The 14,885-nt window shown below is 43.4% G+C and overlaps 2 protein-coding genes across 3 annotated transcripts in view; both read right to left on the reverse strand.

The window, feature by feature from the left end:
- Window positions 1-2,779, reverse strand: part of baz1b (bromodomain adjacent to zinc finger domain, 1B) — an 87,334-nt gene extending 84,555 nt beyond the window's left edge. Inside the window, exon 1 of the mRNA XM_068008057.1 lies at window positions 2,426-2,779. Within this exon, the coding sequence (XP_067864158.1) occupies window positions 2,426-2,541 (116 nt within the window). The 5' untranslated portion in view covers window positions 2,542-2,779. The remainder of the gene's footprint in view (window positions 1-2,425) is intronic.
- An 8,351-nt stretch (window positions 2,780-11,130) lies between these two features.
- Window positions 11,131-14,885, reverse strand: part of mks1 (MKS transition zone complex subunit 1) — a 50,433-nt gene continuing 46,678 nt past the window's right edge. For both annotated transcript variants that reach the window (XM_068008058.1, XM_068008059.1), the window contains exons 16-18: window positions 14,513-14,595; window positions 13,010-13,107; window positions 11,131-12,325 (exon numbers count right to left, since the gene is read on the reverse strand). In XM_068008058.1, the coding sequence (XP_067864159.1) occupies window positions 12,207-12,325; window positions 13,010-13,107; window positions 14,513-14,595 (300 nt within the window). In that variant the 3' untranslated portion in view covers window positions 11,131-12,206. The remainder of the gene's footprint in view (window positions 12,326-13,009; window positions 13,108-14,512; window positions 14,596-14,885) is intronic.

The raw sequence follows: 14,885 nt of genomic DNA on the forward strand, positions 1-14,885 counted from the left end.
CCCCTCAATAATTCCTTTTTAGTGCCGTTGAAAGGGGGGGGGGGGGGAGCATTCGGTAACCATAATGAGTACACCCCCTTTTCTTAAAAAAAGGTTTTCTCACTTCATGTTCGAGTCTTCCAGCACCACTCACTACGCTCCAGGTAGGAATCTGCAGACGGGCAATGGTTTTTCTCCCAGACTTCTGCCAGGACTGCTCAAACAGAGCTCTTCCTGTTGGTGTGGCATAAGTTCTTTAGTTAAAGCACAAATAAAATGTTGCTCTTCCACAAGAACAGCCAGTGATTGGGCCAATATCTATACTCTTCTTCCCCCCCCACCCCTAGTGTGACGTATTCATTAAAATACACTGACATACTAGTATCATTTCTAAACATGCACATACTATAGCACAGCTTTTAAACATGCTTTCAATGCAACCAAGTCTTTTCCTAAGGGTGCCACTCAGGAAGAAAAACCCTGAAATATCAAGTTCGCGCCAGTCTACACAGTAATCAATGTGCCCATCATGAAGAAGCTCCAACATAAAATGCTGCATCCAAAGCATCTTAATGAACTGAAAGCCAACACAGGTCATAGTTCGAAACCTCACAAAAAGATATCCCTAAAAAAATTTTTTCCAAGTTATAAGGTTGAATTGGAAGGGCATATTAGGAGAACTGCTATACCATCCTTACAGACCTCAATAAAACCAATACTCTATTGATCAAAGCGGAGTGTTCTGGAAGTCCATACAGTCCAAACTAAGATAATAAACTAAAACTAGAAACATTATACAAACTCCTGTAATAACCCTAAAAGTTTAAATTTTATTTTAAATAAAGTTTTGTTCTCCTCAAAAATCTTTACCAATAGCTTATAAACACGTTTGACCAGCCATGCCAGTGATACAAAAGGTACTTTGTTCCAATAGGTTCCATAAATAGCCATCAAACTTATATGTAATCTTAATGCCTTCCACACGGCATGTTGTTCAAACCTAAATATAGGCCTGAGCCATTAGAAGGGTTAAGCTGCGTAGGCATAGCAATAGCAACTAGCTAAGAAAGGAAAGTGAAAACGAGATTTCTGAAGACTTTTGTTACAATTAAAATAAACACTACTTTCAGAGAGATTCCACTTCCTTTCCACTTACACTCCTCAAACCCTTCATGCAAAATCCAGCAGCATCTTTTTAAAGTGCTTTAGAATCAAATGCTTAAACTGAGCCTTCAGCAAGCCAAGTTCAAAAGGACACATTAATGAAAAGATGGTACTCCTGCAGTTTAAGACATGTCAGAAGTAAGAACAAAACATTCATGAGTATACCAAACAAACATAGGAACACCCAAGTTCAGAATAATGCTCAAACCAAAGAAGTCAACAACTATTTAAGAAACCCCTACATCTATAGAACTACTTCCTAGCATTCTTGTACCAATCCATTCTACAAAACATGTAAAAGTTGCAAATATTAAAATATTGCTAACAAAAAAGTCCACGACAGACCAGTGTCCGTATTACAAAAGTACAGTAGATCATTTAGCTCTGGCTAAGATACAAAATAATAATAATAAAAATGCACAACAGGTCCATTAGCATCTTATAAGGGAATAAAAGTGAACACTTCAGACAAGGATCCCTTATCACACCCCTCTGGTTTTCAGATGCTGACTGACCTGCTGTGTACTTCCAGTACTTTGTTACTTTTTCAGATTTCCAGCATTTGCAATTTTCATTCCTGCTTCTGCATGAAGCCAATTGATTTAAGTACTCCGGCACAATCCAGGTTGATTTTAAAATCATTTTAGACATCAATATTGCAGCATGAAAAGTTGCAAATATTACTTAAATCATTGGCTCCTACATGGGCTGGTGCTGTGACAGCATTAGAAATACGCAGGAAACCAGTCACAGAATCATAGAGATTTACGCCACGGGGGAGGCCATTCGGCCCATCGTGTCTTTGACAGCTGCAAAGTCAGTGCAGTAGTGGAAGGAGTTAAGTGTCGAATCTCACTCCACCCACACACTGATTTTGTGAGGTGGGGTTTAAGGGAGAGCTGGATGGAGATTACCCCTTTATTCAGCCTCCTTACGGAAACCACTGTGTCCGTAAGGAGACTGTGGTAAAGCCATCCGTCAGTAGGCCCGGCCCGGCCCGGCCCGACACCATCGGGCCTCCTGACAATGAAAAACTTGTGGAGTTGGAAACATTGTCTGGATTCATTCAGCGGGACGTTAACGGCGGATCAGGGCCCGGCAGCGAGTGCTGACAGCCAGTCTGGCACCGGGACGCACTGTCCACCCAGACCTACTGCATCTCCTCTCCGGCGGCAGGAAAAACACCGGCTCTTGCCCCGAACCTAGGCCCTGTCCCCAGGGAGATGTCGTCTCTCTCCCCCCCCCCCCCCCCCCGATGCCCCAGGGTCCGCTCTAAGGATACTCGTTGCTCCTGAAACCCTCGCCGCTGTGCTCGATCACGTAGATGGTCTCCCCCGGCACCAGGTCAGTGAGCGGCTTCACCAGCGGGAATGGCTTCCTGCCCAGCAGCGGCGCCATGGTCCTGTGTGGGCGCCGGCCGGCCGGCTCCGGCTCCGGCTCGGGAGGGATGGGGGAGTTGGGGGTGCTGATCAAGGCCTGTCCGATCTCAGCGGCTCCGACTGCGAGAGACGAAGAAGAAAAACCAGGCGCGAGCCTGAGGCTCCGGCTTCAGCTCGAGAGTTCAAAAATGGCGGGATTCCACGGCAGACCCGCTCCTCACCGGCAGCTCCGCAGCCGCCGACCGCCACCGTGCAACCTAACCTGCCACCGGAAGCTCCCGCCTCCCCCGCGCTCCCATTCGTCCCCTCGCAAAGCGCGCCATCGGGTTTAAACGCGCTTTGCCCGCTCATTGGCTGGAAGCCGCTGTCCATCACGCCTTCAGGTTTGGTTCAAGCGCGGGTTTGTGATTTTTTTTTTGAGGTGAGAGGTCACGACCGTCGATTAAACGGTGACGAGGAAAAAAATAATTTTAAATTTGGGTAATCCACACGTAAAATAGCATTTGCGGAAGAAACTGTGTAGCGTGTGTCACTTTTGGTATTTTTTTTTAAAATAGTGTTTTTGAAAACAAAAAAAAATACGCACAAAGTGAAGCCGCCGCGAAATCTAACTTGATAGGTGAGCGATTGGACGGCTGCACCCGGAGGGCGGGGCGTGTGCACGTTTTATGCATGACGTCTAGATTCGGATTGGTTCCTCGAACTATCAATCAACGCCCTGCCTGTCAGCAAGTGTGGTTGAGGGTGCGGATAAAGCGGGTAACGGTGAGCGAGCGGGAGCTCCGGTGTGAGGCGCTTCCGAGGAACCGGGGGCTCTGTTGGCGGACGTGTTTCGGCAGCTGATCTGTTGGAAATTAGCCGTAAACCTGGGCGGGCCTTTACACCGAGGTAGCCCAGGCTTGGTCCTTTGCTGTCCGGTTCAGGGAGTCTAACCTGGGGTAAAGCAGCAGGCCTCAACGGAATCCGTGGTAGCATTGACTTATCCTGCGGCCAGTAACTGTTGGGGATGGAGGAGAACGTCGTTCCTGCAGGCGACTTAACGAGGGGAGAATTGGTTGTAAAAAAAATCTTCGGGAGGAGGTGACTTTCCTGAAAAATGTTGCTGGTGTCTGCTCATTTTCTCTGGGAAAACATGCTGGATATAATCGGGAAAAAAATCATATCACCAGGATTATTTAGGAACATGTTTTAATGAGCGAAAGTCTGCATCCATCACCTCAAATTACTCCCACCATTAAAAACTTGTGTTCATTTGGTACCTTACCATATGACATGCCATTCTTCACATGATAAATTACTTAATACTGTCCCATAAGCAAATGTAACAGCCATGTTCCACAAACAACAATTAAATATATGACCGGCTAATCTTTTTGATGGTGTTAGTTGAGGGAGCAATGTTGGCTGGCAGAGCGTCCTGCTTTGAATGCTGGAATGAGATCTTCAATGTTCATCTGAACTATCTGAATCAGGTAGACAAGGACTGTCATCCAAAAGCACTGCATGTATCACAAAGTGTTGTGGAGGGAATTGCACCGTCAATTTTGCACCTAGCAAGATCCTACAAAAATGTGAATAGACAGTAAGGCAGATTATAAGTAAAACACTTTTTTGCTGGAATGGGACTAGCTGCTTTTCTGTACCAAGGGATCTTTAATGTCCATTTGAACCATTGGAATGTCTCATCTTAATGTAGGTATCTGATAATGCAGTCAATCCCTCTGTACTGCACAGGAGTGTCAGCCTATCTTACATCTTCCAAGTCCTGGATTGGGGCTCAAACCCATGAACATCTGCCTTAAATATGAGTGCTGCTACCACCATTTTCCAGCAATATTATTAGGCTCAAAATACTCCCACCAGACACAGTTCAAGATTCAGACTTAGAGTTTTTTTTGGGGTGGGGGAGGAATACTGAATGGAATTTTTTTCTCATTTATGTCAACAAAAAATAAGTTTCACAGGCTAATTCCCACCTGCACAATTGTGCTAGGAATCTTCTGACCAAGAGCTTCATCCTTATGTTTCCTTTTCTGGGTAAATATCAAGTCCATTATTTTCACTCACTACTCCAAAATGCCAGACTACATAAACATGTGAAGTACAAAGGCCTTATCCAGAGTTAACATGGAGATCCAAAACTCCAGATTTTTACCCAGGTTGAAACCTGCTTTTATCATTTATGCCATGAGAGCATTTTAATTTAAAAACATTAAGAAGCAATCAATAGATAAAGGTAGGAGTGGTCCCAACCAACTGGCTGTCACTCAAATGAAATTTGCACATTCCATGGCTGTCTGCATTTAGACCAAAACACTCAAATAGTCTTAAAGTTCCATCGGTTACTTTTTTTCTGGATTAGGACTCCAGTTTAAAAGCCTTGCCAACATTGACCTAAATTTATGACAAATATTCCTAAATATGCCTGAAGTATTTGAGACTGATGTCCAACACATCAGAGTCTTCATTTGAGATCTCTGAATTTCTGTGACTATTGTCAAAACCCCAAGATACAAGGAGAGCCAGCAATTGGTGGATGTTTCACATTCTCAGATAAAAACAAGGAAAGGGCCAGAAGGACCATGATTGCTGACCTGGAAGTTGTTCTGTAACTGACCCAGATACTGCAGAATAATTTCAAAACAGTGGGAGGATGTTTGCTTTTGAAGAGATCCTGAAATTGTGTATGAAGAAATTGTTTGACAGCTTACAAAGGGTCAAGCTGCATTTAAAAGGTTTCATGATCTGTAACCTATGTCATTAATTTGGTGTCATTATCTCAGCAATGAAGGCACCAGTGTGATCATATGCTGTTGATTTTGTCATTCGCTCAGGTGCCTTTTTTAAATTTGCAAGTGAACTGAAATTAAAATAGTTTGCTGTTAAATGGGAATAAATCCAAGAGTTGTCCCAACTGTGACAAAACTTGTAGCAGTTTCTTACAGTGTGATGCCTTTCACAGAATTATTGCTCAGTGAAAAAGCAATTGGAAAGAATTGTGACGGTATACGTAACCATATCAACAGTAAAGAGGAACATGTTTTTTGTGTACTGCAATTTCCAACTCAAAATAGTACCCTTGTAGAAATACTGCAATGAAAACAATGGAATCTGAGCATACTGACATCCACCAGGTTTTGAGTGTGGGTTGATGCCAGAATTCTATTTTGGTAAGCTTGGGGAACATTTCACTGGATCTTCAGTGCTACCTGTGCATTGTTGTTGTGATTGCCATTGGACAAGCTCTAGGGTTCTCCTGGGCGTTATGCATGACTAACTATAAGCATCCATGTAACAAATGCATAAAGCATCACTGATATATAGAATTCTGCTCAGACTTTAAAAACTCCAAGTTTATTTTTCACTGTTTCAATCTGAACCCATTTCTGCAAACACATCTTCAATTTAATCATTTCTACAGGGAAAACATAAGCTGTGGCCTGAATTGTATTTTTAGTTTTTCCAGTGTCAAATCAGTGTTAAAAGGTCCTTTTTCCGAGATGAAAATCTTTACTGTTTGGAAGGAAAGAGCTAGAAAGTCCAACAAAACATTGAAAATGTACAGTTTAATGTACATTATGTTTAATTTATCAACAATGCCTGTAACAAACATCAGTACAGATAGTTCGACAGTTTTGTTTTACCGACTTCTCTACTGAATCAACAACTGTCTTTTACAATTTTACCAATAAAAATATTCATCAAATTTTGCGTGTGCCTGATACTTTTAGAAGCCTGAATTTAACCAATTTTGAAAGTTATACAAAAGGGAAAAAAATTTAAATTTATCAAAATTGCAAATTTGCTAAAAAAAATAAACACCAAAATTAAAAAGTCTAATCTCGGTGGTGGGCAAATTATTGGAATAAATTCTGAGGGACAGCATAAATCGTCATTTAGAAAGACACGGGTTAATCAAGGTCAGTCAGCAATGATTTGTTAAGGGAAGGTTGTGTCTGACTAACTTGATTGAATTTTTTGAGGAGGTAACAAGGAGGGTCGATGAGCGTTTGTTGTAGTGTACATGAATTTTAGCAAGGTCCCACATGGCAGACTGGTCAAAAAAGTAAAAGGTAATGGAATCCAAGGGAAAGTGGCAAGTTGGATCCAAAATTGGCTCAGTGGCAGGAAGCAAAGGGTAATGGTTGACAGGTGTTTTTGTGACTGGAAGGCTGTTTCCAGTGGGGTCCTGCAAGGCTCAGTACTGGGTCCCTTGCTTTTTGTGGCATATATTAATGATTTGGACTTGAATGTGGGGGGCTTGATCAAGAAGTTGGCAGATGATACAAAAATTGGCCGTGTGGTTTATAGTGAGGAGGAAAGCTGTAGACTGCAGGAAGATATCAATGGACTGGTCAGGTGGGCAGAAAAATGGCAAATGGAATTCAATCCAGAGAAGTGTGAGGTGATGCATTTGGGGAGGGCAAACAAGGCAAGTGAGTACACAATAAATGGGAGGATACTGAGAGGTGTAGAGGAACAAATGGACCTTGGAATGCATGTCCACAGATCCCTGAAGGTAGCAGGACAGGTAGATAAGGTGGTTAAAAAGGCATACAGGATACTTTCCTTTTTTAGCTGAGGCACAGAATATAAGAGCAGGGATGTTATGCTAGAACTGTATAAAACATTGGTTAGGACGCAGCTTGAGCTCTGCGTACAGTTCTGGTCACATTACAGGAAAGATGTGATTGCACTAGAGAGGGTACAGAGGAGATTTACGAGGATGTTGCCAGGGCTGGAGAATTTTAGCTATGAGAAAAGATTGGATAGGCTGGGGTTGATTTCTTTGGAACAGAGGTGGCTGGGGAGATTTAATTGAGGTTATAGAATTATGAGGGGCCTCGATAGAGTGGATAGGGAGGACCTATTTCCCTTAGCAGAGGAGTCAGTGACCAGGGGGCATAGATTTAAAGTAATTGGCAGAAGGATTAGAGGGGAGCTGAAGAGAATATTTTTCACCCAGAGGGTGGTGAGGGTCTGGAACTCACTGCCTGAAAGGGTGATAGAGGCAGAAACCCTCAACTCATTTAAAAAGTACTTAGATGTGCACTTGAAGTGCCGTAACCTACAGGGCTATGGACCAAGTGCTGGAAAGTGGGACGCACACAGAGACAGACATCAACTGCTGCTGGAAGACCATTAACTCGGTGAAAGACGCCCTTTGGTCTGTCCGAAACTTGCTGGTCTTCCAGTGCACGGAGCTGTCCTCGACCGAGTGTTGCAGACTGGCACATTCCAAGGTCCAGGACTACGTGCTCAGGGACGCACAGAAGGTAGGTGCAGCCGCCGCAAAGGCTCTGTGGGGAAAGGCAACCGTTTAGAGCATTCCCGCCATTGTATACTGAGGGGCTGCAATCAGGGGAAAAACCCCCCTGGGCAGAATGTAAAATTCAAATTGCTGTAATGTACCTGTAATGAATCTGTAATCAATAATCTGTATTGAGTATAATGCAATGAGACACCCCAGAGTGTCATGAACTGTAATTATGTACAATGTGTTCATTGAACTGTACTTGATGTAACCTGCAAATTGTATACATTTGGAATGTGATATGACAACTGTATTGTATGTTTTGCTGCAAATTTTATGAATAAGGTATATTTTTTGGAAAAAAAAGCTTCTAAAGAATCAAGAGGTTAAAAGCAGAGCTTCAATCCTTCAGTCTTCTGCCGATCGGTTAGACAGAAGGCTCACTTTTAACAGCATGGTTAAGACAGACAATTTGATACAATGGCCTGGAATTTCCTGTAGATCTGCACCAAAAAACAGCATTCTGCCAAATTATGGCACGAAAAGGTGAGAAATGTAGACGTGGCTTGAACTTCCCCAATCATCTGCACCGATTCTGTGAAACCTCTGCCGAAACCCGTTGCTGCTCATTAGCATGGCTCCGCCCCACACACAAATACTGTTCATGTAAACTTCCTCAATTTACACCTGTTCTGATTTGTCTGAAAATTAGACCCAAAGTGTTTTAAGGTGATTTTTTTTCAATGTTTTTCATTATTTCTGCTCACTGAGATCTAAAATGTATTTTCTGTATCTTTGAATGTATCTTCATGGCATCAGAATGAAACGTGAAAAACTTCTACAATTGCATTTTCTGTGCCTAATGTGCATAAATGATGCTTTGATGGCTTCAAACTTTATTTTTCATGCATAAAGAAGGACTTGAAGAATAAATATGGCATAAGTTTGACACTTTCCATAGGCCCCAATTGTTTACATTAATTTCCACTTGTTTAATGCCATTTTTTTTTACTATCCACCATATGTTAATGTGATTCTCAGGAAATTTTGACATAGCTTGCCGATGGGAAGATCTGCGTAAATTTTGGTGTAACTTGCCCATCACGCCATTCTGAGCCAATATGTTTTTCTGCTACTGTAAGTTGGACAATAAGATGAAGCCTACTTGACTTCATCTTGGACTTTGTCTTTGAAACCTAAAAATATATATATTTCCTCCAAAGTTCTTAAGGAGAATTAACCCATTACGGGCTTCTATCAATGTCAACGTATGTATGTTTCATCGATTGTATCTGCCAAATGTTTGTGCATCACAGACCCCACTCTCAACCAACTTTGGACCCAGTCTCTCTGCTCCACAGTCTAACTGTTACCTCCACATCAAGCCCCAGACTGTATCACATTCTACTGAAGACAGCAAAAGACACAGCAAGAGAGGGATCTGGTTCAGGTGAAGAGAAACCTGATTCAGAAAGATAGGCCCCGTTATGTGGGGGTGGGGAGGGGTGGGGAGAGGGGGAGGGGAAGGGTGAGAGACACAAAATTTGGACATTATGACAAGATGAAGCATTTTGGTCTATAAGGTGTTATATTACTAGCTCTTTTCTTTCTTGCTATGCAGGGTAAAAATAGCATCATTTAAAAGAATGACATAATTTGACTAATCCCCAGCAGTACAGGAACAGGGACACAAAGTTGCTGCAATGTAATGAAAGATGGTCTTGGTGCAATTTGTTCTGTTCAGTGGCGGTCCTGATACTTATCTGTATCGGTGCATCACAGACGTGAATTCAAAGGGCAGCTGCTGCACTATATTAAAAGAGCAGCTTTTAAGTTGGTGCTGGTCCTTCCTGGCTCATGCATTGATAATGCTTGCATAGATTTCCAATAAGCTGTTTATATGCAGATTATTGAGCTTGAGCAATTTCCTGAGTTATCACCTTGGAGCCAGTTTCTGGAAAGTTCAACCATCATCTGATATCATAAGAACATAAGAAATAGGAACAGAAGTAGGCCATAGGCCCCTCAAGCCTGCTCCGCCATTCAATCAGATCATGGCTTATCTTCGACCTCAACTCCACTTTCCCACCCGATCCCCATACCCCTTGATTCCCCTAGAGTCCAAAAATCTATCCATCTCAGCCTTGAATATATTCAATGCCTCAGCATTCACAGCCCTCTGGGGTAGAGAATTCCAAAGATTCACAACCCTCTGCGTGAAGAAATTCCTTCTCATCTCAGTCTTGAATGGCCGCCCCCTAGTTCTAGACTCTCTAGCCAGGGGACACACCCTCTCAGCATCTACCCTGTCAAGCCCCCTCATAATCTTATGTGTTTCAATGAGATCACCTCTCATTCTTCTAAATTCCAGAGAGTATAGGCCCATTCTACTCAATCTCTCTTCATAGGACAACCCTCTCTTCCCAGGAATTAATCGAGTGAACATCGAGGAATATTTGGCCTGATGGATCAGAAAGAAACACATTTGATCTCCTTTGTTAACTAGTTACACTTCAAAGGAGTTACAAAGTATATCAGAGGCCTGCTGTAATTCAGCAGTCCTTCCTGAGGCAAAGAAGCAGGGGCTCATTGGAAGGCTAGATAATGCACCAAATAAGTGCAAGTTCTCTCTTTCTTTCCAGCAGCAACCCCCATGCAAGGTAATAGTTAGGGACCTTGTTTCAGCTCCAGTTTTACATACAGGAGATACAACTTATTTTCTATGCTCAAAGGAGAAATATATAGGTTCTGTATACATTTATGTTAACAGTAAAGCTCTAAATATACCCAGTGACATCAGTGTTTCTCTGTCCTCAACTGATTTTACATGAACACATCATCTCCCTTGGATGTGCAGGCTTCATTTCAAAAGCTTGTTGTTGTCCACAGGATGGGGGAAATCCTTCCCATCCAGCACAGGATTACTTTCCCATGAAGAGCAAATAAACAGGTGTAATCAAAAAGACTGCACTGGCTTTACAGGATTCTTTACCTGGAGGAGTGTCTGGTTTGCAAGTCAAGACGTACCTTTTTGAACCTTTGAAATAACTCAAAACCAGAATATCTGATTTTTTTTTGCCAATTTCCTTCCATCCACTCTTCCTGAAGGAACACCATCCATAGACAAACTTCAGTCTTGCACAAGTGGTCATTCTTCATCTGGGAGGCTGGATGGAGTGGTAGCCGGCTACTCAAATTCACCTCGCCATCAGTGCCAGCCCTGTACCCACCACTACTTCCTCCCAGTGTTATACAGCTCAAAGTGCTCTCTCCAGACCCAACCTAAATATGGAAGCATGAAATCTATAAATCACATAGATTAATAGGCAGGGTCACCAATTTACAATAAATGGGTAAATCAAATTCTGTTTTATTTATACGAGATTGAGATTTTTACTGGTGTTTTGGGATCACATTTTGTGATTCAGTCCATTTTTCCCAGAAAACCATAAATCAGTGGCTTTGATTATATGTAGATAGTGTCATAAAATTCAAGAGGTATTTGGATAGTTACTTGGCAAATGAGGTGATTGAAGGATGATATAAGCGATAGAATATAGTACGGGAAGAATTGAACGTGCATAGTACGTGTGTTCTGATTGGATTCCTCGCTCTGGAGAGCCCGTTGCAATTTACTCGCCATCCTGTCCTGTAGGGGCGGATTCTTGCCGGAGGACAGAGGAATGGGAGCCAGCAGCCTTCTGCCACCTCTTCTAACTCGCCATTCATCAGGTGTGATCCTAGATGCAGAATGTTGACAGGCTATTAGACCAAGGAAAGGATCAGAGCCGAGACCAATCCTGTCCTTACCCAACATTCAAATGTGTGCACATTTCCACGGAGGATTCCTGGATAGCAATCAGGAGGGGGGACCTGCTGATTTTGCTTCTTCTCCCAAATCGCTTTGCCCTTTATAGTGCCCCTAATGCTGCTAATGAGATCAGCTGGTCCAGCACCAACTGGGAATCAAACGTAATACCTTCTGGTTTGTGCAGCCTATGTACTGCACAGGGCAGCGTCTGTACTCCTGGGCCATGGGTAAAGGATTTTTCTTCAGTAAGTATTTAGCAGTGTTGTCAGAGGTTAATGAAGATCCTGCAAGATGGCTGAATTGAGCTTGGACTTGTTTCTGCCCTTATATACCATGGCTTCTACCTGAGACCAGGGATTGTACAGGTGCCGGCCCAGCTGAAAAATTCTTGACCTTATTATTCTGCAGCTGTCTCAATGGGTCATTACTTCACTCTCAGATCAGGAGTATTGCCTGGCCCATGAAGCTGGACTGGGGAACAGCCAGTGAATTGTTCCAGCCTTGAATTAAATTGAACAAATACTCTTTAGAAATTTGGAATCTTGCTGCCTATTGGTTTTGGTTCAGTTGAATTTCTCGGCCCACAACATCTCAGGCCAGTGCGACTGAGGTTGATTTATTATGCTGTTGACTCGGAAGCTGCAGCATCAGAAGACAGAAACGCCGACGTGTGCAGCAGGTCTTTTGAAAGGTTCTCTCGTGCTTCGTGCATGCGGTGCTGAGCTCGCCCAAATGCCGCTGAGTGGAGAAAAGACAAAGCACACAGTGAGGTGGAGAAGGCTGCAAAGAAGGCTAGTCTACCTCTTCAAACTAAGTTACCCTCCACCTAATCGGGGAGCAGCAAAATGAGCCCAGGGTGATCAGTGGAAGGAAAAAGCTACAAGATGCCTCAACCCCAACCTCAGGAGAGCCCTTCCCACTGCACAATTCAAGCATTTTACATTTCCCACACCAGCCATCCTGAGATATCGGAGTAAGACTGACAATTTAGTGCGGATTTCGGACAGTTATGTACTTTGGGCCATTGGCTATGAGAAACCGGATTGGGACTGCCCAAACTCTTCTCACCTCGGACCCTTACAGCCAGCAGACAGAAGAGACTTTCATCCCAAATCAATCTTGCCAGGATTCAACCCTATGTCCCAGACAGGATGGGCCAATGCCCAGAACAATTCCCTATCCAGACCCAAGAACACTTAATAGCTTACACCAACAAGGGAAAAACACCGGTAACACACAGCAGTGTGATATTGTAGCACAGAATACTCTCAGAGTGTAAAGATAATGAAGAAACAAGCAGATCTTTAAGCAGTAACTCTCCATGTGAGGAGTGTACAAGGCATTAAACACTACCGATTAAACGATTATATAATGACTTCCAGTCTAGTCTACATGTACAGGTGCATCTGAATGATTACATACCCAGCACAGAGTGGAGGGAGGCCTGGTGAGTAAGTTCTCCCATGTGGTCCAGAATATTCTGCGATCTCTTCTTTGCCATGCTTGAATTCATAAAAGCCCTATCAAAACACCACAGCACAAACTCCAATTTAAACAAACGTGCCTCACATTCACCATCCATAGCCACAGTAGACTACCAGGAGTGACAGTTACCCAAGTGACATTTATAATGCTTTTATTATTCCTTTGCTACATTTTCCATTGAATTTTCTCTCCCTCCTTACCGCCACAATCTCAGACCTCTGCTCGTTACACTGTTGAGGTAAGACCAGACTGAGAACAGCCCGTTGACTCTGTGGGGAAGTGCCTCATGTCCGCTTAGCATTTTGACTTTTGTGACACAGAAATTAGATTCTGACGACGTGAGGAAAGGGATACGAACTGCAAGCTCGCGCACCGTCATGGTGCGTACTGCTGCATGAATGCACTGCGGAAACATCCCAATGGGGGGGATTTCTCTTCTCACCCATTTACTTCCCTTCTCTTGCGAAGGTGCCGATTTCTGGGGAAGTTCCACAGCAGCTGCGTCTAAATGACTATTCTTCATGTGTGCGCCCACATAGCAAGAGCTAGCAGGATATTTGATCATGGGTGACTAATGATGGCTCCATATACCCACTTTTCAGAACTCAATGAATAGCAATCAGGAAGCAGACCCCATCTGATCTCTCCTCCCCACCTCCCTCTCCTTAGCCCAGGGGTGTTAAGGCTATTATAGTGACCCAACTGTGGCTCTCGCTGAGACGAAGTAACTCACTCAGAGCAGGTACTATACCTGTGATCTCCTGGTCTGTGTGGCTGAGTTTCACACTGAGTTGTGCCTTTCTCAAATGAAGCAGCAAGGAAGCCTTAAAATTACTTTTTACATTAAAAAAAAACTTCTACACCTGATTGAAGTCTGTAAAATTAAGGACACTCATCTGGACAGGGGACCCCCCACCCATCCTATTCCCCCTCCCCCGCCCCCCCCCCCCCAGTCACAGAACACACTCATCTGGAACGCTGACCTCTTAGGTTACTCACTTGGGCTGGTGACTGGGTAACCCACTCCATACACCCCTCACCTGGGTCAATAATGCTCTAGGTCATACTCACCTGGTTTGGTGGCAAGCAAAATCAGCCCCCACTCCATAAACATCACTCACCCGGTCCAGTGACTGCTCAGGTCACAGACCTCACCCACCTTGTCTGGTATCCACAGACTTCACTTACAACAACTTGCATTTATATAGCGCCTTTAATGTAGTAAAACGTCCCAAGGCGCTTCACAGGAGTATTATCAAACAAAATTTGACATCGAGCCACATAAGATACGAGGACAAGTGACCAAAAGCTTGGTCAAAGAGGAAGGTTTTAAGGAGTGTCTTAAAGGAGGAGAGAGAGGTAGAGAGGTTTAGGGAGGGAATTCTAGAGTTTAGGGCCTAGGCATCTGAATCTTTGCTGGTGACTCTCCGGTTCTCTCACCTGCATTGCTGCATGCAGTGAAACTTGATGACAACAGTTCCTGTGGTTTCCGTTCTGAAACCAAATCGACTCAATCTCTCTCCCTGAATGTAAGCAAAATAATATTATTGCATCTCACACCCTTTGGTCACATTCTACATCCTTGCATCCCCCCCAATTATATTGATATTTCACATTCCACATCATCCCCCCCTCTCCTCTGTTAACAACTTGCATTTATTTAGCACCTTTAATGTAGAAAAACCTCCCAAGACAATTCATAGATGCCTAATCAAAAAATAGACATTGAGCCAAAGAAGGTGATATTAAGAGGGGCAAACAGAATCTTATCAAACAAATGGATTTTCGGGAGGGTCAGGTGAAAGAATTTAGA

Source organism: Heptranchias perlo, chromosome 28 (assembly GCF_035084215.1).
Source record: "Heptranchias perlo isolate sHepPer1 chromosome 28, sHepPer1.hap1, whole genome shotgun sequence".
NCBI lineage: Eukaryota > Metazoa > Chordata > Chondrichthyes > Hexanchiformes > Hexanchidae > Heptranchias > Heptranchias perlo.